The 24135-nt window shown below is 38.9% G+C and overlaps 1 protein-coding gene across 5 annotated transcripts in view; it reads left to right on the top strand.

Annotated features, from left to right (window-relative positions):
* The window catches only part of CACHD1 (cache domain containing 1), a 223561-nt gene that overhangs the window by 90084 nt on the left and 109342 nt on the right, over positions 1-24135 (top strand). For 3 of the 5 annotated variants that reach the window (XM_009001398.5, XM_035251734.3, XM_078332127.1), the window contains exon 3: positions 19338-19486. The exons of the other annotated variants lie outside the window; for them this stretch is intronic. In XM_009001398.5, the coding sequence (XP_008999646.2) occupies positions 19338-19486 (149 nt within the window). The remainder of the gene's footprint in view (positions 1-19337; positions 19487-24135) is intronic. 5 annotated transcript variants of the gene reach the window in all.

Raw genomic sequence — 24135 nt, forward strand, 5'->3', positions numbered from 1 at the left:
ATCTATTTTTAATTTTCAGATATTGTATTTTTGCAGGTACAGAGAATTTCTGTTTGTTTCTTTTAATCTATTTACTGAAATTTCTTGTTTTATTCAAGCATATTATCTTTGCATTCTTGAGAATATAATAGTGGCTTTAAAATTTTGGCTGCTTATTATAACATCTAAAAATGCTTTGAGGTTGATCTGTTGACTGTGTTTTCTCTTGAGAACTGGTCACACTGCTTTTTTCTTCATATATCAAAAATTTTTGGGTGTATCCTGGTATTATGGAAAAATCTAGATTCTGTTATATTCCTGTGGGGAGTGTTTGTTTTAGCAGGCAATTAACTTGACTGGACTCAAACTGCTCATCTATATTTTAAGACAACTGCTCAAATCTCATCTCAGTTTATCTTTAGATAGAGTTTGCCCTGCACACATAGTGTTCAGGGATTTAAGAATTTTTCTGCCCCCCCCCCATACTCCAGCATTTAAAATATATTCTGACAGACAGTTTTTTTGATTATTTTTCTGAATTGTTATTTGATAATCAAAACTTTACCAGAAAGGTTTAAAATGTAATGTTTTATTTCTCCAAATATCTGCTGGGACATAGTCAAGGAGAAGCAGTTTGGTTTTATAAGAAAATGGTACTTAGCAGGTATTAATACTCCACATAATTATTTGACTCAAGTATAAAGTCAAGGCTCTAGACATGAAGGATTTGGACAAGGTCAAAGCGACGAACTGGAATTCATCTGAAAGCAATGTGGGCTCCAGCAGTCCTCCACCTCAGCTTCTCACAGTGCTGGGATTACAGGTGTAAGCCACAGCACGTATCCGAGAGACATGTAGATGCAGAACTTGCACAAAATTGTATCCTTTTGTTCATTAGAGAATAAAGATGCCCTGTAGCAGAACAACTTACATGTGGCCTACAAACACAGAATAGCTCTTTCTTTAAGAACATTTTGAATTGAGGGTGAACCTTAAAGAGACAGCAGTTTTAGTGCCCCAATGTGAATCATCAATCCTAACTAATGTGATGTTTTAGAATTTTAGAGCTGAGAGGACCTCAGATAGGAGACAAGGCCAAAGAGGTTAGGAAACTTTCTCTACTCTTTTTGGACTGACCCAGTAAGGGTAGCATGGGATACAGAATTAAAGAGCTTCATCTTTGAGATGGAAACTTCAAGGTCCAAGCAAGACTGTCATTTACTGTTCAATTTTTAACTGGTATTTAGCCTTTCAGTGTCTATATAAATTTATCTATAAAATGTAGATACAAGATTGTTTCCAAGCTTATGTGGTTGCCTACTCTGTAGCAGGCATTCAATATTTTGCGTTCTGCTTCTAGAGTACAAAAGGGTGCTATAATGTCAATATAAGGGTACCGAAAAAGTTTATAAAATGTCATCCCAGAGTATTACTTTAACTGAGGGCACTTGGGGAACAGCAAGTGCAAGGAGAGGCTTTCTCTGAGCACCCCTTGCATGCAGAGCCTTTTCTCTGAGCTTCTCTTATCTGTCTAAAGACAGATCTTCTGAAAGGAACTCAATTGTCATGAATCCCCTCCCTGGGAATTTTTATCTACCAGGGAAGATTAACTCGGAACACAGGAGGGGAGACGAGAGGTTGACCTTATGCTCAGACAGACTATTACCTCTACTGAGGGCTGCTCAGAAATAACTTTTATTACCGGCTTTTTATCTGTATAACAAGGCAACCTTTATTCCCCATACATTTCCTCCCCTCACCCTCCCATAACTTGTGTCACCACCCCTTTCCCAGAAGCCTCAAGCCCCCATGCCTTTCTATAGCTTCGGATGCTATATCAGTATCAATCATCTGACCTTCTTTGAGGCTTCTATTTTGTGAGACTCCTGTGCATACTTATGTAATTAAATATTTACATAAGTCTTTCTTCTGTCTTATGTCAGTTTAATTTGTAAACCAGCCAAGGAACCTAGAAGGGTAGAGGGATGCCATTTTCCTCTCCCCTGCAGTGTGCTACAGAGAAGATTGCTATTCTCGATTTGTTATTTAATCCTCTTGGGTAAGGCCTAGAAGGAAAAATCTATAAACTTTAAAAGGGGAATTTTCAAGAGAAATATTCACAGAAAGGCCCTGGAAGGGGCTAGTGGAAGCTTTAAGCAGAACCCAAACTAACTGAGAAGTGTGAGACTGGACATTATATTAGCTTTGCACTTGTATTACTCCTGTATTTCTACTCTCAAACACTTTCCACTGTAGGAAAGTTTGATTGTGTTCTTGAATTGTGTACTGGGCCACAAGAAGAAAAGGGACAGTGGTTAGACAAGGAAGAGCAGGTGCAGAAGAGTGGAGCACTAGGCAGGCATTTAATACATATTTGGAATAATAACTGGAGATACTCTGGCACCTCAGTATTCGTATTTCCAGGATCTGGATTTAGGGTTGCCTTGCCAAGTATAATCTAGCGTGGTGGTAGCCTGAGGGCTCTCATTTTGTTTACAGTTTTACCTACCAAAGTATTTTAAAGGCTCAGACTTGTCCAGGCTACAGGAATCTCGAAGGTGGGGTGGATGAATTCCATTCTTTCTTTGTCCTCAACTTTTCCCTCATCTGTCCCCAGGGAATTTGTTCAGGTTGAGTCTTGGTTTAGTTCACCCTCTTACCCAGATCCACATTTGGCTCTGTGTTGATTGTGCTTGCTAAATGTTTATTGAATGAGCCAGTGGAAGGCAGTAAATCTGTAAGAAGGCAAAAGAAAGCTTGAGAGGTATTGATGCCACCCAGATGGGGAATTTACAGTGAATCAAGCAAGGACCAGAGTAAACGGGGCTGTTCTGTCCAGCCAGAGTCCTGGCAAGTTTACCAGATTTAGTGTTTATGTTTCCTTGATTGGAAATCAGTCTATGTCTATCTTAGCTCTTACTGTTGTTGGTCTGACTCTACAGAAAAGCTAGTTTTTATTATCTTAGAAACCCTCTTCCTGAGCCACTTATCAAATCATCGGATTTCTTGTGAATAAGATAGGATGGTTGCCTGTCATTTCCAAAAGAGAGCCTTAGAGGAGATGTAATTGTTCTAATATTTATGTTTCTTTATTGATTTTCTTTGTGCTTCTACACACCTTTTCTCATTTTATCCTCTTAATAACATAAGAAGAACAGGTATTATTATCCTATTTTTCATAGGAATAAACTATTTCAGAGAGGTAATAACTATAAATGGTTCAAGACCTCAGAAATGAATGTGGTAATAACAAGATGTTTAATCTAACTTTAGTGTTTTCTTTGTTTATATTGTACTGGCTGTGTAATAATCAGCATTATTTATTGAACATATGATTAATTAAGCACTATGATTAAATCTTTTCTCACATAATCACTTGGCTGGTTCCCTTACATGCTTTTATTCTTGGCTGAAATGATACCTCTCAGGTTCCTTGACCACACATTTATAAATTGTATTAATTGAATCTCTCTTTACTTCTTACCCCTTCTCTGTTTTATCTCCTTACAGTTTACCATATAGGACATAGATATGTATTTATGTTTTTAACTGTGTATCTTTCCCTAATAGAATAGAAGCTCCATGAAGGGCATGGATTTTTGTCTATTTCATTTCTTGATGTGCCCCACTGCACTACTAAAACTATGTCCATGTAGTATATGGTAGGTGCTCCGTAAAAATTTGTTGCATGAATTAATAATCCTCAAAAATAACTCTTCTGTATTTACTAACAAGAAAAATTATGCACAAAGAAATTCCCTTTCCAAGGTCACCCAAGAAGGGGGTTAGAGAACTGATTTTAAATTCAAGTGTATTTAGATTCAGTGCTCCACTATGTTTTCAATTTTTTTTTTTTTTGCCCACGGTATGGGAGAAGTACCACCTATCTTACCACAGAATGGAAGGGGCTAGGTTCTGTCCTCCTCACTTCTTCCCCTAACAATATGTCTTATTTGTTTGGTATATTGAAACTTAGTATGAGGCTTTTTTAAAAAAAATAGTCTTTCGTTTTCCCCCAGCAATTCCTCTTATTTGTTTGGTATATTGAGGCTTAGAATGAGGCTTTAAAAAAAAAAAAGATCTATTGCTTTTTTTTTAAAGGAAAGATTTATAACAATTATACTACAGCAAAATTTATGCAAAACTGAATTTAAATTTCTTTTTAATATATACAACAATATTGTGATTGGGGATGTTCTTTAAAGTTTGGAAGAGGCAAGAAAATATTAAATAAATATTAGAACTAAAAGCTAATATGTTCACATATATGTATGAGAGCTTTTAGCTTGAGTTAAGTATTATTAAGGTACGTATATGTTTATTGCAGAGAGTAAATGGTAGGTGTTGCCTCCTCTAAAAGCCAAAATTAGGTTTCTTGTGGAAGTTAAACTCCTGAGTACAGGGACCACAACAGAATAATTCACACTGTAGTGCTTTGTAAATATTGGGGAATGAGTGGATAAACTAGATTATGATCTCTTTGAGGGAGAGATTCTGAACATACCTCTAGTAAGTGGTAGGCAGGTGATGAACTCAGCACACATTTGTTGAGTTATTGTATACTTGGCATTGTAGGAAGAGAAACAAAGAGCTTATCCCAAGGACATTGTTAAATTGCAAGAGCTATTTGTTCATGCGTTTGATATTTGTTGCTAGTCTCTTGAGGGTGGATCTCATCTAGTGTGGCATTACCTTCAGATCTGTTCAAATTATGTGTCTGTCTCTAGAATCCTAACAAATGCCAAATGGGTGCAAGAATTAGTACAGATGTAAATTGTGTTGCATTTTGGAAAAGATTTTATTTATTCAACCTGATAGTTTGTATTTATTTAACAAATACTGCCCGCATAAGTTATCTCATTAAATTTGTGACACAACCCTTTGATATACATTCAGTTCTTTTCCCCATTTTGAGGAAATTGAGACTCAGAGACATCCTAAAATCATGGTTGAATTAGGTGATAGGATGGGATTTTAGCCAGAATGGTCCAACTCTAAAACCCATGTTCTTGACCGTGTTCTAAAAACATATGCTGTGTTGCTTTTCATACTTTTTCTATTGCAGATTCGTCTGTACATTTTCAATTTTTAAAATAAAGGTGGTTTATTTTCTCTTGAGTCTTATATCAACTGATATAAGATAAATCATACATCTAAACATTGTAAGTACTGTGATGAAAACTTAGCTGCTAAATGAGGAAAAGATCAAGTTTAAATCCTCAGTTGTCAGGAGTAAAACAATGGTGGAGGGTGCCTTCTGTGCTGTTAGCAACAAGCTTTTAGCTCTCATAAATCACAAGGATGTAACTGGAGCCTTAGGAGGAAGCGCATTATATTACTAATGGATCATCCTGCAGGAACATAAACAAGACATAAAAATAAGTGAAGTCCTTGATGACTCTTTTGTCTTTCTTCCCAATCATCATTATTCCATTATTAACATAATCTTAAGACAGTTGGTTATAATTTGTATCCTTGCGGAATTTCTGTTGGGCTATTGGGGTTTTGTTTTGTTTTAAAGTAAGTACCTCCTAAATAAGAACTTTTAGCTAATTGAGTGAAAAACTGCAGCTGTTAGACCAGTACATGGGTCTGTGGAAGTGTAACATTGCAAGCTTCCTTTCTGTCACTCACAAGAAGCTGATAACTAATTGGCATTCTTGGTGTAGAACTGTGATTGGTAAGCTTCTCTTAGTACAGTTTCCCTGGAGGATATAGCAACCCTTAGATGCCTCTCAGAACTTCCAGATCTCTCTTCCCTTACGAAGCCTGGACAATAGTCAGGATGCTTGGAGTATAGACCTGTTGACTTCAGGGGTATGTATAGTACATTAGTCAGTGTATGTATCTGGTGTTGAGGTAAACTGAGATAATCCTGCTTACATACAGCCATGCACACACCCTGTGTATACACACATTTATGTAATGTATTATCTGTGTACACAAAAAGCAGTATACATCTATTGTTTACAGTTACTAAATGTACTCCAGGCACATATTTACTCTTTGTATTCCCAGTATTTTTATATTTGTAAAAACAGAAATACAAATATAAAAGTACATTTATAAAAACACACAAATATACAAATGTAAAAATATACACCTATACCATCTGTAGAAAACAGAATCTTTAAATCTTTCACCATCACTGCCACTACCACACACACATTTAAGTCTTGGAAATTCTGGTTACGTGTTTTTTTTTGGTGGTGGTGGTGTTTGAGCAAAACCACAGATCAGTCCATTTCCTCATTTACTTGATTCTCATGAGTTTGTATTCCCACTCTAAGGAAACAAATGAAGGGGCTGGTACTGGTTCTTTAGGGGGATTGGGTGTTGCAGAGAGGCCCAGCTGGAGAGGAGCGGGTGGGGCCTTGAGGCAGGGCAGGAAGAGACGTGTAACTCCCACTCTGGTGTGCCTCATTCCGTGTTCCAGCTGTAGGTAACACACTGGGTATTATGTAAGCAGCCATTAGTTTAGTTTTATAAAAGTCATTTTTTTCACCTAGCTCTGGAGTCCATGTGTGTGCAGATGCCTTCTTTTAGTGAAGCAGACTCTTGAAAAAAAAAAACGTGGGTCTGGGCTTTTTACTCAAATAGACAAACTTCATTTAACTAAAAGGGAATAGGCTAAGTCCAAGTCCTCATTCTGAAGGCCAGGAAACCTGTATCATGAGAAATGAACATTCCACTAAAACTGGAAACAAGTCCATTTTACATGCATTTCCAATATCTCAAGGTTGAATAGGATTTGGAAATGCTGGTAAGGCAGCAGCCAAGATTTCTCTAGCCGTTTCCCTACCCCAGCCCTACCTGACTCCATCCTCCACCTAAAAACCGCTGCTCCCACTGAAAAATAAAATAACCTCAGATTATCTGTACTGGCAGAATGAGTAAACAGAAACTCATCTGAGAACATATTATAAAACCTGGCGAGCAACTTAAGAACAGGGACCACCCGTCCCTAACGTATCCCATGGTGCAATAGAAAATATTTTGGTAATGATGTGAAGGAATTAATTGCTGCTCTTATCAGGATCCCCTGAATTGGGTAAATGCTTTGAAAATCTGGACCCCTGAAATAACATGTGGTGTGGTAAAACTGGAAACCTTCCAAGAACTAGAAGTCTATTTTAATATTAAAAGACCCTGGGCAGGTAGGGATCGTGTTGGAATAGCTGTTCGTGGGCATTCACACTGGGTGTTACTTTAGCAGCCATTAGTTTAGTCCTTTTACATGCTGCAGCATCATCAGGAAGTGTCACTGTCACATCTGCTGACACACATGTCAGGCCTACCATGGCACCAGCCTCTAAAGAAAGGTGTTAGCAGTGAATCCTAAGAGCAGGCATGCCCCAGGTCTTCTGTTTGCAGTTCACCCTGTCATCAGATCGGGGATGAGAAGACCTTCCTAAATCCAGCTGTGACTTAGAGAGTGATATTAGATGCAGCTTGGCAGGGGAACACACAGAATAGTTCAGAGAAGGATATAATAAAATTGTTGTGGTTCGGGCAAATATCCTCATTCCTCTGGCAGGGAACCCATACGGCAAACATTTTGTTGTTGTTTCTAGCAAGTCTTAATAGCAGGCAACTTACTCCCCAGCAACACCCAACATTTGCACCTCATCTAAGTTGTGGGAGAGGCGGGGGTGATGGTGCTGTTGTTGGCTTGAAACAGTTTTTTCCTAATGATATATTTTAAAAGCTTGTACCTCTGGATCAGCACTTGTAGCTATATGCCTACATGGTAAAGACCCCAACATCTCGGGAGTTGCTTTGCCACTGCTAAAGTTTCTTGAAACTGAAGCCTAGAACAGCCTTTTCTCTATTGGGTGATACTAGCACATGACAGCTGTCTTCCTTGTTCAAAGGTAAGGACCAGGAGAGAAGGTGCTCCTGCTTCCTAATGCCACATCATACTCAAGACCCAGGTAATACAGATACTCAAGGCCAGTCTTTAACAGTTGAAGAAGCCAAACATTCATAAGATGCTTCCTTTTATACTATTTTTCTCTCCTTAGTTTTAAAGAGAATCTACTTTGTGCAAATCTATATAAGTATAGAACTGCACTACACATGAGGCTCTGTCTTGAAATCGTCTTTTTTAATGGGGCACTAGGAGGGAGAGACCTTGCAATTACTGTAATTGAGCTCATAGTATCAATGAAATCCTGAAATGGCACAATACTTTATTTCATTGGAAAGGCAAGCTAATATTATTTTAAAGTGGGGGAATAGAAACATCTATATTTTTAAAAATTTTAGAGAAGGTCATTGTGTCTTAAGATTGTCATCTGAGGACTTGGATTTAGTAAGTACTTGGCCAGTATGAGGGTAAGGAAGTGCTTAGTGGTAAAAGATCCTTGTTTCCTTGCCAGTGTCATCTTTCCACTCCATTGCTGAATTAATTGACACTTGCTAGTGGCAAGTGGTTGATCGACATACTCTCAAAGGGGCCCTTGAGGAACCCTAAAATGCTGTGGTCGGTTATCCTCTCACTGGAGGCTAGGTCAGGTTTCGTCCTTCATTTATGCAGGAAATTTTTTCCTGAGTGTCTGCATCGTGTGCCAGGCTCTGGCCCAGGTCACAAGGTTGGTTTGTGGCAAGATATTATTTGCACTGGGTCTGGAGAAGAGGAGTCTAGGCTCTGTGAAATTTCGGGCTCCCAGAGCCCTTCCAGTCTATCTATTTCCATTCTCTAGTGGCCTCCCTTTTATTTGAAACGCATCTATGTTACACTTAGAGTGTGTCAAGTTATGCACAGATATTTGTTCTCCAAGTAAGAGTTTAATGTGGTAAGAGACTGGGTTTATTTTTCTTTTCCACAGTTGAAGGTGTCTTTCACAGGCCACCAGAGAATCCCCAAGTTTACGAACCCATAGTATTTTTCCCCTTTCCCTCGTAATTAATATTATACACAAAGTTAGGTCAAAAGTTGTGACATAAAATGTTAGCTCTGTGGTTCCTGCTCTCTCCTCTTCCTAATTCTCAGCTTCTCGATTTTTTTTCTAAGGTCAAGAATAGGTTGAACTTCTTTTTCCTTGTGAAGGAATAGATGGTAAACTTTCCAGGCCTGCGCTTATTTCAGATGTAAAAGAATCTCAGGGGCTCCTGTTACAGAGTGAAGTGAGAAGACGGCTAAAGCCTGCCTTTCCTTTTGTTTCTTTTGTTATGATCTGGTTGTTATGGGTAGAGTGGGGTAAAAAATGGGGCAAGAGTCCATTGAGCCCTTGAGTTGATAACCTTGGCTTTTGGGAGGCTTGGGTGTGTACTGCAGTGACTCTCCTGGAATTCCCAACACAAACTGCTACCCAAACCAACCCCATTATAACCTTTAAAGCAAACGTTCATTTTGGATGAAAAAAGAAGCTGCTGGTCTCAACTGTTTCCCAGGGCTCAGCCTCCCTCAGTTCTCTGGCATGTCAGCACTTGCTTTCTGTTTTTTCCATTGTACTCCTCCCAGCTCCGCACAGAGGCCCCATCTCTCAGAGGATCAGGGTATGTGACCCCGGAGCCCAGACAGCCTTGCACATAAATCTTCTCATCCACCTGCAGATCGTCTGTCAGCAGCTGCCCTGCTTCTCTGTTGGATGGGCTATTCTCTCACATCTGTCAGACTACCCTGAAGTCTCCATGGGCCAGTGGAAATTTAGACTGACCCTATTGCATATCCAGGTCTTCATCTGTCTTACCCTGCATCATTGCCTGTCATGCCCAGGCTCTGTCCTACTGAGTAATTTTATGAGGCCCAAACTAGTGGTGATGAACAGTCTTATCATGATAGTGGCCAGTGTTCATCAGTATACCTTTCTGAACAGGTGCTCTTTTGGAGGCAAGTGTGGACTGAATGTTTGTGTCTTCCCCAAATTCATATGCTGAAGTCCTAACCCCCAATGAGCTGCCCAAGACTGTAATTACCTGTCCTGTATGGCTCAGTGCTTTAGAAGAGTCACTGACAGCTGTAGTAAGGTCATAACTTACTGCTGACGCATCCGCCCTGACTGTGTTGACTACTCACCCTTATCCAAGTACAGAGAATGTTCTTTGGATTTTCCGAGTACCTAGGTATTTGGAGATGGGGCCTTCGGGAGGTTTTTTGGGTTAGATGAGGTGATCAGGGTAGAGCCTCCATGATGGGATTTAAGCTTTTGTAAGAAGAGGCAGAAACACCGGAGGACTCTGTATAACAAGAGGAAGAGGCTGGGTGCGGTGGCTCACGCCTGTAATCCCAGCATTTTGGGAGGCTGAGGCAGGTGGATCACAAGGTCAGGAGATTGAAACCATCCTGGCCAACATGGTGAAATCCTGTCTCTACTAAAATACAAAAAAACTAGCCGGGCATGGTGGTATGCCCCTGTAGTCCCAGCTACTCGGGAGGCTGAGGCAGGGGAATGGCTTGAACTTGGGAGGCAGAGGTTGAAGTGAGCCAAGATTGTGCCACTGCACTCCAGCCTGGCAACAGAGCGAGACCCCGTCTCAAAAAAAAAAGAAGAGGAAGAGACAGATGCTCTGTTTGCCATGTGTGGATACAAGAAGGTCACTATCTGCAAGCTAGGAAGGAGGGCCCTCACCACATACTGGTTCTGCTGGCATCTTGATCTTGGACTTCCGACTTTACAGAACTATGAGAAATAAATATTTGTTGTTTAAGCGACTGTATCATATTTGTAGAGTAACTGGAGCTAAGACAGCAAAACTTGCTTTAGAGCAGCTGATATTACCTAGGAAGCAGGTCAAGATAGCAAACTAGACAGGCCTGAAGTTTCTGATTGGCTTGAACCAGATATGAGTAATAGTCATAGATTATCTACCTTTGTCTAGACTCAGAGGAAGATTTTTCCAGTGTGGCCAGTAATGGTATATTGTGTTGGGGCATGTGGCATTAACATCTTTAAGTCTCTTCTACGTGCTGAGCAACAAATAAAAATGCATAGTGCAGTGGTTCAAGAGGATGAATTTGATCTAATTATTCTGTTTATTAGCTGGGTGACCTTGGACAAGTTAATCCATTGGAATCATCTGTTAAAAATAGCATAGGGTGATTACCAAGGGCTGCTGTGAAGATTCAAAGGCATCAGGTAAAGTCACATGTCACACAGTACCTGAAACATAGTCAGTAATCAATTAGTTCTAATTGTTGTCTTGTTATTGGTTTGTTGGGAAAAATGGGGTCTTCAAATGAGGAAAAAACAAGAACAGTGTGAAGCAGAAAGTGAGTGGAACAAATGGTGAGTCCTAGGAAATTTTGGAAAAGGACTGAGAAGGCTTCAAAGAGGTTGAAATTGGGCTGGAACCAGAAGGAATTAGTAGAATTTAGATAATTTGATCTGGGAGAGTTCACATTTTTCTTCAAATTGAGGGAGGTTGTTAGCAGAAAGAGAATTGAGCTAGGGATTAGAAGAAATGGTCTTTTTGTTTTCCACTTTTACCCAGCTTGAGCTTGGGCAAACCACTGAGCCTCAATTTCCTTGATTATAAAACTGGGACAGAGACTATCTGCTCCAGCTAGTTTCCAGAGTTGTTATAAAGCACAAATGAGACAATTCAGGTAAAAATGCTTTGAAAATGGTAAAATACAATACAAGAGTAAGGTCATGATTAGATTCTTAAAAGAAGATCCCAGAAAAAGTCTGAGCTGCCCAAGACTGTAATTACCTGTCCTGTATGGCCCAGTGCTTTAGAAGAGTCACTGACAGCTGTAGTAAGGTCATAACCTACTGCAGACGCATCCGCCCTGACTGTGTTGACAACTTACCTTATCCAAGTACAGAGAATGTTCTTTGGATTCTCCATTCTGAGTACCTAGCCAGTTGTTAAGTTCCTCAAACAATAATAACCACTACAATAATAGTAAACAGCCACTACTGTTTATTTGGCACTTATAATACATTAGACACTCTGCTAAATACTTTACAAACTTTATCTCATTTAGTTTGCAAACAACATCACAAAGCAGCTATTTATTATTATATCCAATATAGAGATGATTAAGTTGAGACTTAGAGAAATAACTTGCCTTGTCTCCTTTAGCTAGTAAATGACAGAGATGAATTTAACTGAAACTTCTCTTGGACTCCAGCCCTCTGTGCTATTTTGCTTTTAATCTAAGAAAAAATGTTTTCCCCCACAAGACCTTGTGCTGGATTTCCCATTTAGAATTAACCATTGGATGAATTAAATGAATAAAATGGTTAGTTAACATTCAGTTTATTACTTATAGATTTATCCCTTTATTTCTAGCTCCGTTGTTAGAAAATTTAGACCCCACAGTATTTCCCCAGTTACGACTACATTTGTAGGCCAGAGACTGTCCACTGTGACAGTAAGAATAATCCCTTGTATTTGTTCTAGAGTTAGTACATTCACTGTGTTTCATTTGAACATCACAATAAGTGCTTTAAGGGATATTATTTCTGTTTTACTCATGAGGAACTGATGCTAAGGGAAGTCAAGGAATTTGCCCAAATTCCCAGCTAATAAGTGAAAGAGCTCTATGTCTGTCTGAACCTTTAGGACTAGTACTAATAGACAGAATAGCAGAGATTTGGAGCATTTCTTATATCCTGTATATGATGTGCAACATGAAACAATGAGAATATTTTCTATGAAGAACTTTGGAATGCAGTGATGTCATGTTCAGAGTAATTAAATATTTGTGCTTAAAATTATTTTTATGTCACATACATTCAAATATCTAAACCCTGAAACTTAATAGCAAACAAAATGCAAGGTTTATTCTTGAGTAATAAGGCTAGAGTTGAAGGAAAGAAGGATCCATTATTAAATTCTTATCATGGCACAAAGGTTTTTGAATATCCAATGTTAAACTCTTCTACATTCAATAGGAATTTTGCTATGAATCTTCAGTCCCTAGGGTGCATTTCCTGTCTGTGCCTGTCAGCTTCATTGTTATGTATTTTAAATAAAGCTTTCCCTAACATTCAAAACTCCTTCCGGCCCTTCCTTTTAGTAAGCAGACATAAATAAAGTGTGCAGTATGCCTTTGCGATTTTGTTTTCTTTTACCTTTTCCTAACCATGTGCCCACCCCACCCCCAATCTTCTGAAGTGTAAAGCTAAGGTAAAAAGAGCTTTTAAAAAAGGGCTCTGGGAATGTATGCAAATGACAGAACTGTCTATGAGAAAATTAAGGGAAAAGAAATTCAGCAAGAAAGAAATTCATTGATGTTGTGATGAAACGTTGTCACTGGAGATGATGACAAATTAGAATCCGTTCCCATGGGGACCGCACGCTACCTACTGATCATTTGACCCATGGATGGATGTTGGCTAGCCTGAGAATTGACCCAAAAGATGACAAGATGGTTTTAGTCCTGTTGTCTCATCAGCATTCAGGAACCCCTTAGGGGATGAAGGGGAAAGGATAAAGAAGGATAAAAGATGAAAGCTGAGCTATGGAAAGAAAAATGTTTTTAATTACACTGAGGAGGATTGTGGGTCCACCTGTAGCTTTCTGTTGAGAATGTCTTTGTTTTCTGTCTGCAGGGATCATGGCAGGATACAGACCCAGAATCTGTCTGGTCTCTTGGAAGGTTCTACATTGGTCAGTCGATCCTCTTCAGTTTATTGGATACACTCAGGATTAACCTCTCTGTGGGCTCTCTTTACTCTGAGATTCGGCTATGCTTGCCAAGCAACCTGGGTTTGGTTGGCATGCTAAAAGATTGCTTTTAGAGGAAGGAAAAAAAATCGCAATAGTGGAGCACGTGATGAGGTTTCTATAGTGTGTCACTATCGTATTCCTCGTCAGAAGGACACAGGGAGCTCATGTCAGGCAGTGAGGTGGAGGGAGGCAAGAGCACCCCCTGGTAGTCAAAAGACTTTTAAGCTCCAGATGCCTCAGTTTCTTCACTTATAAACTGGGAATCACAATATTCTTTTACTATCCTATGATGGTAGATAAGTAAGGTGAAATTCTTCAGGAAAATACTGAATTCTGAAGAAAGGAACAATACACCACTCCATTCTCTTGCCAGGTTACTAACAAAGCAACTAAACCCCCTTGGATAATTTGAACAATTTAAAATGGTTGAATGTAATTTATTCTACAGCACTCAGGTAATATTAGGTAGGCATCAGTTTGGTGGGTTTTTTTTTTGGTAGCATGGATTCTTTTATAACAAATGTGGTCATATCCTTCCCACCTTCCCTTTCTCGGGAGGTGGGGACAGGGTATCACAGGGTGGAGTGCAGTGGCACAATCATGGCTCACTGCAGCCTCAACCTCCCAGGCTCAGATGATCCTCTCACCTCAGCCCCCTGGATAGCTGGAACTATAGGGGCACACCAATATTCCTGGCTAATTTTTTGTATTTTTTTTTTTAAGAGAAAGTGTCCCACTCTGTTGCCCAGGCTGGTCTCGAACTCCTGGGCTTAAGTGATCCCCTGCCTCAGCTTCCCAAAGTGTTGGGATTATAGGTGTGAGCCACTGTGCCTGGTCCTTTTTTATATTGGTGGTAAAATTTAACAATTCGCAACTTCTTCCAAGTACTTGATTTTCATAGGAATTTTGAAGAATATTATTAGAAATCATATTTATTTTTAAAAATCTAATTTCTATTATAAAGTAAGGAGACTGCATAGCTTATGGTATCCTGCCAAGCATTTCACAGCATTTGTTAAAATTGATTTGAAAAGAAATGTGGGGAGAGGGTTGCTCTCTATATTGCAAAGAGAAGCAATATTGCATAAAGGTTGAAGGCTTGGGCTCTGAAGTCAGAATATGGGTTTGAATTCCACCCATGCCACTTCCTAGCTTTATAACCTTGAGCAAATTACTTACTCCTTAGTATCTACTTCTGGAAAATGGAAGTGTGCACCTAATAGGATCCTTCAAAGGACTAAGTTGATGTATGCATATGAGATGCATAAAATTGTGACTTGTATGTAGTTGGCACTCAGCAGATGTTGGCATTTTTACTTTTCTTAGTAAGGCAAGATAGGGTGTCACTACATGAAAGATAGGGGAATTTCTGACTGGCAGCTGTGAATCCAGGTAGACAGAGCATGCATTTGACACTTTTTGTTCAGTACCATAGGTATCTGGATTTTGAATTCTTGGTGCTTACTGTCTCTACTGATGAAGAATGCAGCTAAAGGGCCACCCTAACCAGGAAGGCAAAGGTAGACACTCTACCCCAATCCCCAGTAAAACACACCTCTATGAGGGCCCCTCTCCCATCAACCGGTCACCCTGCAACCCTAGAGAATTCAGTTCCACAGCCAGCCAGATCTGAGGACCTTCTCATACTCTGCTTTTTGCCTTGTCTGATTACATTAACAGGAATTCTCAGTCTGTGTGATTTGTCGTATTTTAATATTTCAAGCCACCATTGCAGCTTCTTTTAGGTTTGGTTTGTCTGAGTCCCCACAGCCAGTGAGTGAGCATACAGATTTTGAATTTGTGTAAGTGAATGGCTCTTTCCCTTATTTTGTGGCTTTGGGCTTGTCACTTAACTCATTGATATAAAATAAGAAGACCCACACTGTAAGGTCCTGGTAGCTGTTAAAATTTTCTGAAGAACCCTGAAATTTCTTGCAACAGGTTTAAAACCTACAGGGTACAATCTTGATAATTTAGATGTAGTGCCTACATTTAGGAGCTTTGTTTCACTTAGTTCCAATATGCATATCCTCGTATGGAATTCAGCCGATCCTGCATTTTCCAGTTTCCTGTTGTTGCAGACAACACCCCAAACCACCCAACACTTAGTGGCATAAACAAGCATGCTTACAAATTCTGTGGGTCAGGGTTTTGACCAGGCACAGTAAAGATGACTTATCTCTGCTTCATGATGTCCATGGCTTCATCAAGGGGCTACTGTGGGGGGCTGAAATTATCTGGAAGTTTTTTGGTTCATGCCACAGACTTGGGCTGGGATGACTTGAAAGACATGCTAAGCTAAGGAGCTGCCAACTAAGCACTGACTATGGTCTCTCCATGTGTCTTGGACTTCTTACAGCTTCATAGCTGAGAGCTACCAAGAGTAAGCATTCCAAGAGAGAGGCATGTCCTTTTATGACTAGCTTTAGAAGTCACGTAGCATCACTTTCTCTGTACTCCACTAGTAGAAGCAAGTCATCATAAGCCTACCCAGATTTAAGCAGTGGTGATGGGGGGAAATATAGACCCCACTTGCCAAAGGGAAAGACCTATTAAAGAATTTGCAGCAAATTTTTATAAAACTACCACACTGGGATTATGGTTTCATATGGGGGTAAATTAGGGCCCCTGACTCCTACCTATAGCAAAGCAGGCCATACAGACTCTTCCAGCTACTCAGCCTGCCATTGTAAAATGAAAGCAGCCACAAACAATATGTAAACAAATGACTGTGTTCCAATAACTATTAACAGTAAATTTAGAATTTCATATAATTATTAAATATTAAAAATATTCTTCTTAAAAAAATTTAGAAGTGTAAGAATCATTCTTAGCTCATGGCCTATATAGAAACGGGCAGTGGACCAGATTATAATACCTGAAGTTAGCTGAATCTGACTCTTTAAAGTTAGAATCCTCCAAATGTGTAGAAGAAACCCTTGGGCATTTCTCAAATGGAGTTAAATATTAAGAATGTGTATGAGAGAGAAGGATATATGATGACAAATTTTGTTTTTATTTTAAAGTGAATTTGTGAAGATATTTCAAAATTTAGTTCTTTTAATTATATCTTCATTATGTTACACAAAATTTATTTCCAAGGGCAATAAAGGACTATACGCTCTTAATACTCCTGGGTGGGAAATTAATGATATTTACTTTATCAGAAGTCAAGACCTACAAAGAAAAGCTATAACTTGTTTCCTGATGGAACTTCCAGAAATACATATGGTTATATATTTTAAAAATAAATATGTTTTAAAAGAGTTTGTTATTAGAACAGAAGATAGGGTTGGTGACTCTCAGGGGTGAATGTTAAAAATCTTTATCACTTCATTAAATATATTTTCTATGCCTGCAATGCCAGGCTGTGTGCTGGAGCCTGAAGATACTATGGTGAACAAAAACATATATCGTATGTCATCTTTTAACATCTGCCTATCTTATGAGACTTTATGTCCTTACAGTGCATGTAGTCTCATGAAATAGCCAAATGTTAAAAAAAGATAACAGCATTAAATGCAATGTGTGTTATGAGAGGCTTATGCAGGGCATTATGAGAATATATATTAAGTTTTCAAGCTGGGCCTGTTGCTCTCACATCCTGTACTGCCCATTGAATGTGAAAGTCTAGGAAAAGAAGATTGTTAGATTACTTGCAAGCTGCTGGTTAAAAACCACATTAACACTTCTGATAATGAGTGAATAGTCCTCTCTTCATATTTGGGCCACATGTGATGTCCTGTTTTATATTACTTTGGGGAAGGAAAAACAAAGACTGAAAAAGTTTGCAATTGTTGAAATGTACTAGATTTTCCCCCTCTGTTAAGGTATCATTTTGGATGGGTGGAGAATTCAAATAGAAGAACAGTTTGGAACCTATTGCCTGAATTGAAAATTGGGATGATTAACTGATTTTTCTCTAAATCAAAGTTTTGTTGCATGACAAAATCATTTGTACATCAAACCTTAGTAACACACAATTTATCCATGTAAAAAACGTACTTATGTACTCCCTGAACCTAAAATAAAAGTTGAAAAGAAAAAATAAATTGGTCAGAATTCATATCCAAGAATAGCCCTTAAATTAAACGTCTGGTTAGTAATTATTTGACTGCAATCAGAGGATACTGCTAAAGATTTTTAGAGGCCCTGAAAGGGTTATATTAATGTCCTTAATAAAATGTGAATTTTTTGTTTGAAAAATTATTTTCCAGCACCTGTTAAAAAAGCAGTCAGTTGAGATTTTGAGGTTTCTCATCTGGGCCACTGGTGACATTTGAGCCAGATAATTCTTGGTTTTGGGATGCTGTCCTGTGCATTGTAGGATGTTTAGGAGAATCCCTGGCCTCTACCTATCTACTTTATAGCATTCTACACCAAGTTGTAACAATCAAAATTTTCTCCAAATGTCCCCTGAGAGTGGCAAAGCCACCAGTCGACTAAATTAATCTGGATTTATATGTTTTAATGCAATGACCTCAATGAGGAAAACCTACTATATTTTAATAGTAAGAAGTCTAGGTCAGGGAGCATTGTGAGTTGTCTTATAAATTTCAAGACACACAACTCCTCCTTTGAAAATAATAAAATGAACTTGGACAACCCATTATCCAATTAAACATTATAGTCATATCCCTTTGTTATGTCTGGAAGTTTTTCTAAACTTTATAGTTTATGTAATTTCTAGCAAGGCTGAGACCCTCAGTTATTTAATTGAGGCCCTGAAAGCTATAGAATATCCCTGGAACAAAATCAACATTTAAAATTGGCTTGAATATAACAAATGAAGATATTTTGATTTGATTCCATGCTCTCAGCCTGGAAGCTATTGGATTGTGTGAGACACATGACCCAAAGGAGATGATTAGTTTTCCTCCAGTGAGTTGATAATGAATAGCACTACAAAACCAATTAGCTATAATTCTATCAGTCATTTCTTTTGAGTAACATTTTGTTTAAGGGGAGGAAAAAAACAACACGATTTTCCTTGGAGATCTATGATGAAGCCGTGGTATTTGATGGAAACAGTGGAGGAAAAAGCAGTATGCTCACCAATTTGCTTTTATTATTCCCACATGAAAGTAAATAATGATGAAGTGTTCTGTTTACAGCAGTTAAAAAAGACATTTATCCATCTTAAAGGTGTAGCAAACCAAACACAAGTATATTTCTAACTGTACATTTCATTTTATATGGATTGTACAACTCCAGGGAATTGCCATTCACATGGAAGACTGAGAATGGTGTCCCCTGGGGCTGTGTAGCAGGAAGTACTGAATGTTTTTTCCTTTCTTTCTTGTATTACCCCCCCTTGAAAAATGGTGACTCCAGAACCACAAGTAACAGATAATGTCTCTTCTCTTTTGTCCCAGTTGTTATTGCTCTGTAACATGCAATGCCCACAGTCACACTGACAATAATAACGTCAACTGTCTTTGTTTTCCTTTTTCCAGCAAGGTATTTTATGGATAGGTATTGTTCTATTTAACATGCTATCATCTGTTATAAGAAGATACAATTTTACCGTTGTCTGAGTATCCTTCTGTGACTTCTAGGCATTGTGTAATTTTTATCTCAACCCACACAGTGGAATATAACGTGGGTGTGTGTTGTTTTATTTGAATCTTAATATATGCAGGTTGTGACACATTAATTAGTGTACTAGGAAAAGAATACAATGGGTTACTGTCTTGAACTTTCGATTTATTTTGCTCACTGTCATCCCACAGCTAGCCAAAAAAATCCGAGAGAAGTTCAACCGTTACTTGGATGTGGTCAATCGCAACAAGCAAGTTGTAGAAGCATCCTATACAGCTCACCTGACCTCTCCCCTAACTGCAATTCAAGACTGCTGTACTATCCCACCTTCCATGATGGAGTAAGACTTTAAAACTTTTTGTTGTTGTATAAACCAGAAATGGAATTGCTTATACTTTTCATTTCATTTTAAAAATACCTGTGTTTGTTTATTGCAAATTGTGTAACTCAAGTCATTTCCCGCTTGTTAAAATAAGCCCTTTATCTTTAGACAAGTGATTTTTAAAGAAATGTGATTCACTGTTCTCTAGCCAGGAAATTCCTGGACCCTCCCTACTCACCTTTTGGTGCTGATGAAATTCAGGTTGAAGAGTATCAACTATTTATTTGAGTACAGAATCTAAACCTAGAAAATTGAAAATTGAAAATCCTTTGTCCTGAGTCAACTATTAAGCCATGTTACTTGCTTAATTTCAGAGAGTGCCTTTTGTCTTTAAAAGAGTAACCAAAAAAAAAAAAAAAAATCCCACTACCTTAGTAGATATTGTCTTTAAAACTCCTATGGGAAATGTGATTTCAGATCGTATTGAAAAGATTTGTATCTGCATGGTTGAGGATATTTTTATTTATTGACCTAGTGATATTTATATCTGGAGGCATACAGGGCTATGGGATGCTGAAAATTGTAGTGGAAGGAACACTTACCTAGAGGTGCAGAGAGCCTAGTTTTAAATTTGACTTGGGCTTGAATTAGCTGTGTGTCCTTCATCGAGTTACTAAATGTTTATTTTAATGCTCAGTTTTCTACCAGTGTGGAAAATAATCTTATACTGACTTTCTAGTGCTACTTAGAATAAATAAAAGATGTTAATATGTTTTAAAATATGAGTGTAAATGTTAATTAGTATTCTCTTTTTGCATAACAAGTACTCTTGTGGCTAGGCAAAAAATGGATATAACATTTTTCTGTGGTTAAATGATGCTTTGTTTCCATAAGCAAGTTTTTTGTTTTTTTTTTTGAGACGGAATTTCGCTCTTGTTACCCAGGCTGGAGTGCAATGGCGTGATCTCGGCTCACCGCAACCTCTGCCTCCTGGGTTCAGGCAATTCTCCTGCCTCAGCCTCCTGAGTAGCCGGGATTACAGGCATGCGCCACCACGCCCAGCTAATTTTTTGTATTTTAAGTAGAGATAGGGTTTCACCATGCTGACCAGGATGGTCTCGATCTCTTGACCTCATGATCCACCCGCCTCGGCCTCCCAAAGTGCTGGGATTACAGGCTTGAGCCACCGCACCCGGCCAAGCAAGTTTTTACTTATGGTTTCTTGGTGGGCTTGTAGGTAGCAGGGCATCTTCAAGTCATTTTATTTCACCATGTATGTGATGTTAAGATGAGACCTTGTTTGGCTTACACTGTCTGTGGCTTGAAGAAACTCATACTAATTCTTCTGTAAGCTAAATGGAAAGCATATATAGTTTGGAATGAGACTGTTAGATAGGAATTCTACCCCTAACACTCAGTACCCACATGGTCTTGAATGTTTGATGTCTTTGAGCAACCCTGTCTTTATTTCTGGAATGGGAACAATAATATTCCAGGATGTTGTAAATATTCAGTGAAGTCAAATGTGAAACTATTTTGTAAACTGAAATGTTCTAAACAGTATTAGCTATAATATTAAATATTTGCATACCTTCATATCAGAGGGAACATTTCAATTTTTGTTTGTTAGGTATTAGTTCCTTCTCACACTGCTAATAAAGACATACTTGAGACTAGGTAATTTATAAAGGAAAAGTTTAATAGACTCAGTTCCACATGGCTGGGGAGGTCTCACAATCATGGGGGAAGGTGAAGGATGAGCAAAGACACATCTTACATGGTGACAGGAAAGAGAGCATGTGCAGGGGTACTGCCCTTTATAAAACCATCAGATCTCATGAAACTTATTTACTATCATGAGAACAGCACAGGAAAACCCATCCCTGTGATTCAATTACCTTCCACTGGGTCCCTCCCATGACACATGGGGATTATGGGGGGGTACTGCCCTTTATAAAACCATCAGATCTCATGAAACTTATTTACTATCATGAGAACAGCACAGGAAAACCCATCCCCGTGATTCAATTACCTTCCACTGGGTCCCTCCCATGACACATGGGGATTATGGGAGCTACAGTTCAAGATGAGATTTAGGTGGGGGACACAACCAAACCATATAAGATATAATCAAAGATTATGTTTTATAGTGGGGCACCTGTAATTTAATGTTTTGACAAGCTTATCACTATCTAAAAATAAGATGAGGGTCCAATTGGGTTTTGGGCCTCAAGAAGAAATCATTTTCAGGACAGGGAGGAAAGATAGTAAGGTAAGGAGAAGTTCTTAGAGCTAGATTTATGCATTTTTCTCCTAAGGAAAGACATGGCAATGTCCAGACACATTTTTATCTGTTACAACTTAAAGGCTGGAGGAAATAGGTGCTCCTGGCATCTTGTGAGAAGAGTCCAGGGATACTGCTACACAGCCTATAACATACAGGACAGCTCCCCAAGACAAAGAATTACTTTGTCCACAATGTCAGTAGTGCCAAGGTTGAAAAACCCTGCCTTAGCAGATTGGGGATCTTCATAAATTTCTAGGTAGAACTAGTGCTCTACAGGGGAAAAAACCCGAAACTTGAATTGGCTGTACGCTGCTGGTGAATCTACTCAATCACTTGGCCCACCTGGTGAATTTCTATGAATGTTTCAAGGAGCAACTCAAAGTTTGCCTTTTCTCCATAGCCTCCAATTGCCTTTTCTCTCCTCTCCTTACTGTCTTTTGTTTCTGGAATCTTTACTCCCATAATAATTTCCATACAGCTCTATATAGTATAGAACTTCATGTATCAGACCTTGTTGTGAGTCCACCTCCCCTTCTGTTCTGGGCAGGAATTACACCTCATCCTTTTCTACCCCTAGCACCTGGACATTGTAGTTAATTTTTATACTATTTGTTGGAATCTGAATTGATTTAAATATAGGAATGTGTAAGAGTGTGTCTACTCTCTAGAAATGTGTAAGTTATTGGGTGGGGGAGTGGCAAATATTGAGCATAATTAATAGGGCAAAATGTGACATAGCAGAGAGGTATTGTGGTTCCTGGAAGCAGAGAACTGTACCAGATAGGTTGTATCAGAAATGCTTTTACGAACTTTAGAAATATGCCTCTTGATCTGGCCATTAGGAAGAACATCATAAAAAATATATAAACATGTAAAGAAAAATATCATAGAACCATTTATAATAGAGAAAATTATAAATACTCTAAATTTCTAACAATAGAAGATTAGTTATGAAAATTGTATCACATACATATATATGAGATGGTAAGAGGCAGTCATGTTGAAGCTGAATTGTGAGAATGGTCATACATACATATACACACACGTATACGTTACATTTGACATTAGCCAAAAAGCCAAGAACACACATGTGTGCATTAAGTTTGGGAGTAAAGACAGTGATTTCCATTTTGAATATATTGAGATAAGGCTTCAGGTCTGGGACAGAAGCCATTTAACTTGGCAAAACCCAGTAGTCAACCTTTTTGTTAATACAATCAAACATAAACTGTAGTTTCTGCCCCTTAGGAACTTCTCATTTAGTTTAGTTGAACATCCATGAGACCTTAACTGTACCTTACCTGTAAGCAGATTAGTAGGAGAGAATGTTTCTCCTTCAGAGGTGGCAGTCTTATCTCCTGGCCAGGAGTAGTTGACAGAGCCAAGAACTACTTGGGATGGATGTTGGAAAACCAAGGCAGTTCTGAAGGTAAAGCCAAACAATTAGAGAATGTACAGATAAGCAATACAGATGTGGAACCTCTTTCGACAAATTTAAAAGATACCTAGGCTGGGCCGCGGTGGCTCACGCCTGTAATCCTGGCACTTTGGGAGGCCGAGGTGGGTGGATCACGAGGTCAAGAGGTCGAGACCGTCCTGGTCAACATGGTGAAACCCCGTCTGTACTAAAAATATAAAAAATTAGCTGGGCATGGTGGCCTGTGCCTGTAATCCTAGCTACTCAGGAGGCTGAGGCAGGAGAATTGCCTGAACCCAGGAGGCGGAGGTTGTGGTGAGCCGAGATCGCACCATTGCACTCCAGCCTGGATAACAAGAGCGAAACTCCGTCTCAAAAAAAAAAAGAAAGATACCTAACAACAGATATCTTTCACAATAGGACGCAGCCTATGAGGACTACCTTCTATAATACTACGTCTACTTGGCTTTGAACGGAGCCCACTTTCAGAGAAATGTGTGGAGGAATTTTGGGAGTGAACCCTGAGCTGATGATTTTTCTAGACATTGGCTGAACACAAGCATTTTCTAAAATCACAGGAGCCCCTCAGTTTGTTAGTGAAAATTAAAAAATGGAAATGATGTTGGGGTGAACATATGCATCCTCAGCTAGCCACTTTTGTTCCAGTCCCTCAGAAAGTGCTTTATCTGCATATTCTAATGGCTGGGGTGCCTGTTGAACACATGTCAGTTGTTCATGCCTTCCTTTTCTTTTTCTTTTTTCTTTCTTTCTTTCTTTCTTTTTTTTTTTTTTTTTGGAGATAGAGTCTCACTCTGTCACCCAGGCCGGAGTGCAATGGTGCCATCTCAGTTCCCTGCAACCTGCAACCTCCACCTCCCAGGCTCAAGTGCTTCTCTTGCCTCAGTCTCCCAAGTAGCTGGGATTACAGGGGTGCACCATCATGCCCAGCCAATTTTTGTGTTT

This window comes from Callithrix jacchus, chromosome 7 (genome assembly GCF_049354715.1).
Source record: "Callithrix jacchus isolate 240 chromosome 7, calJac240_pri, whole genome shotgun sequence".
NCBI classification, from domain to species: domain Eukaryota; kingdom Metazoa; phylum Chordata; class Mammalia; order Primates; family Cebidae; genus Callithrix; species Callithrix jacchus.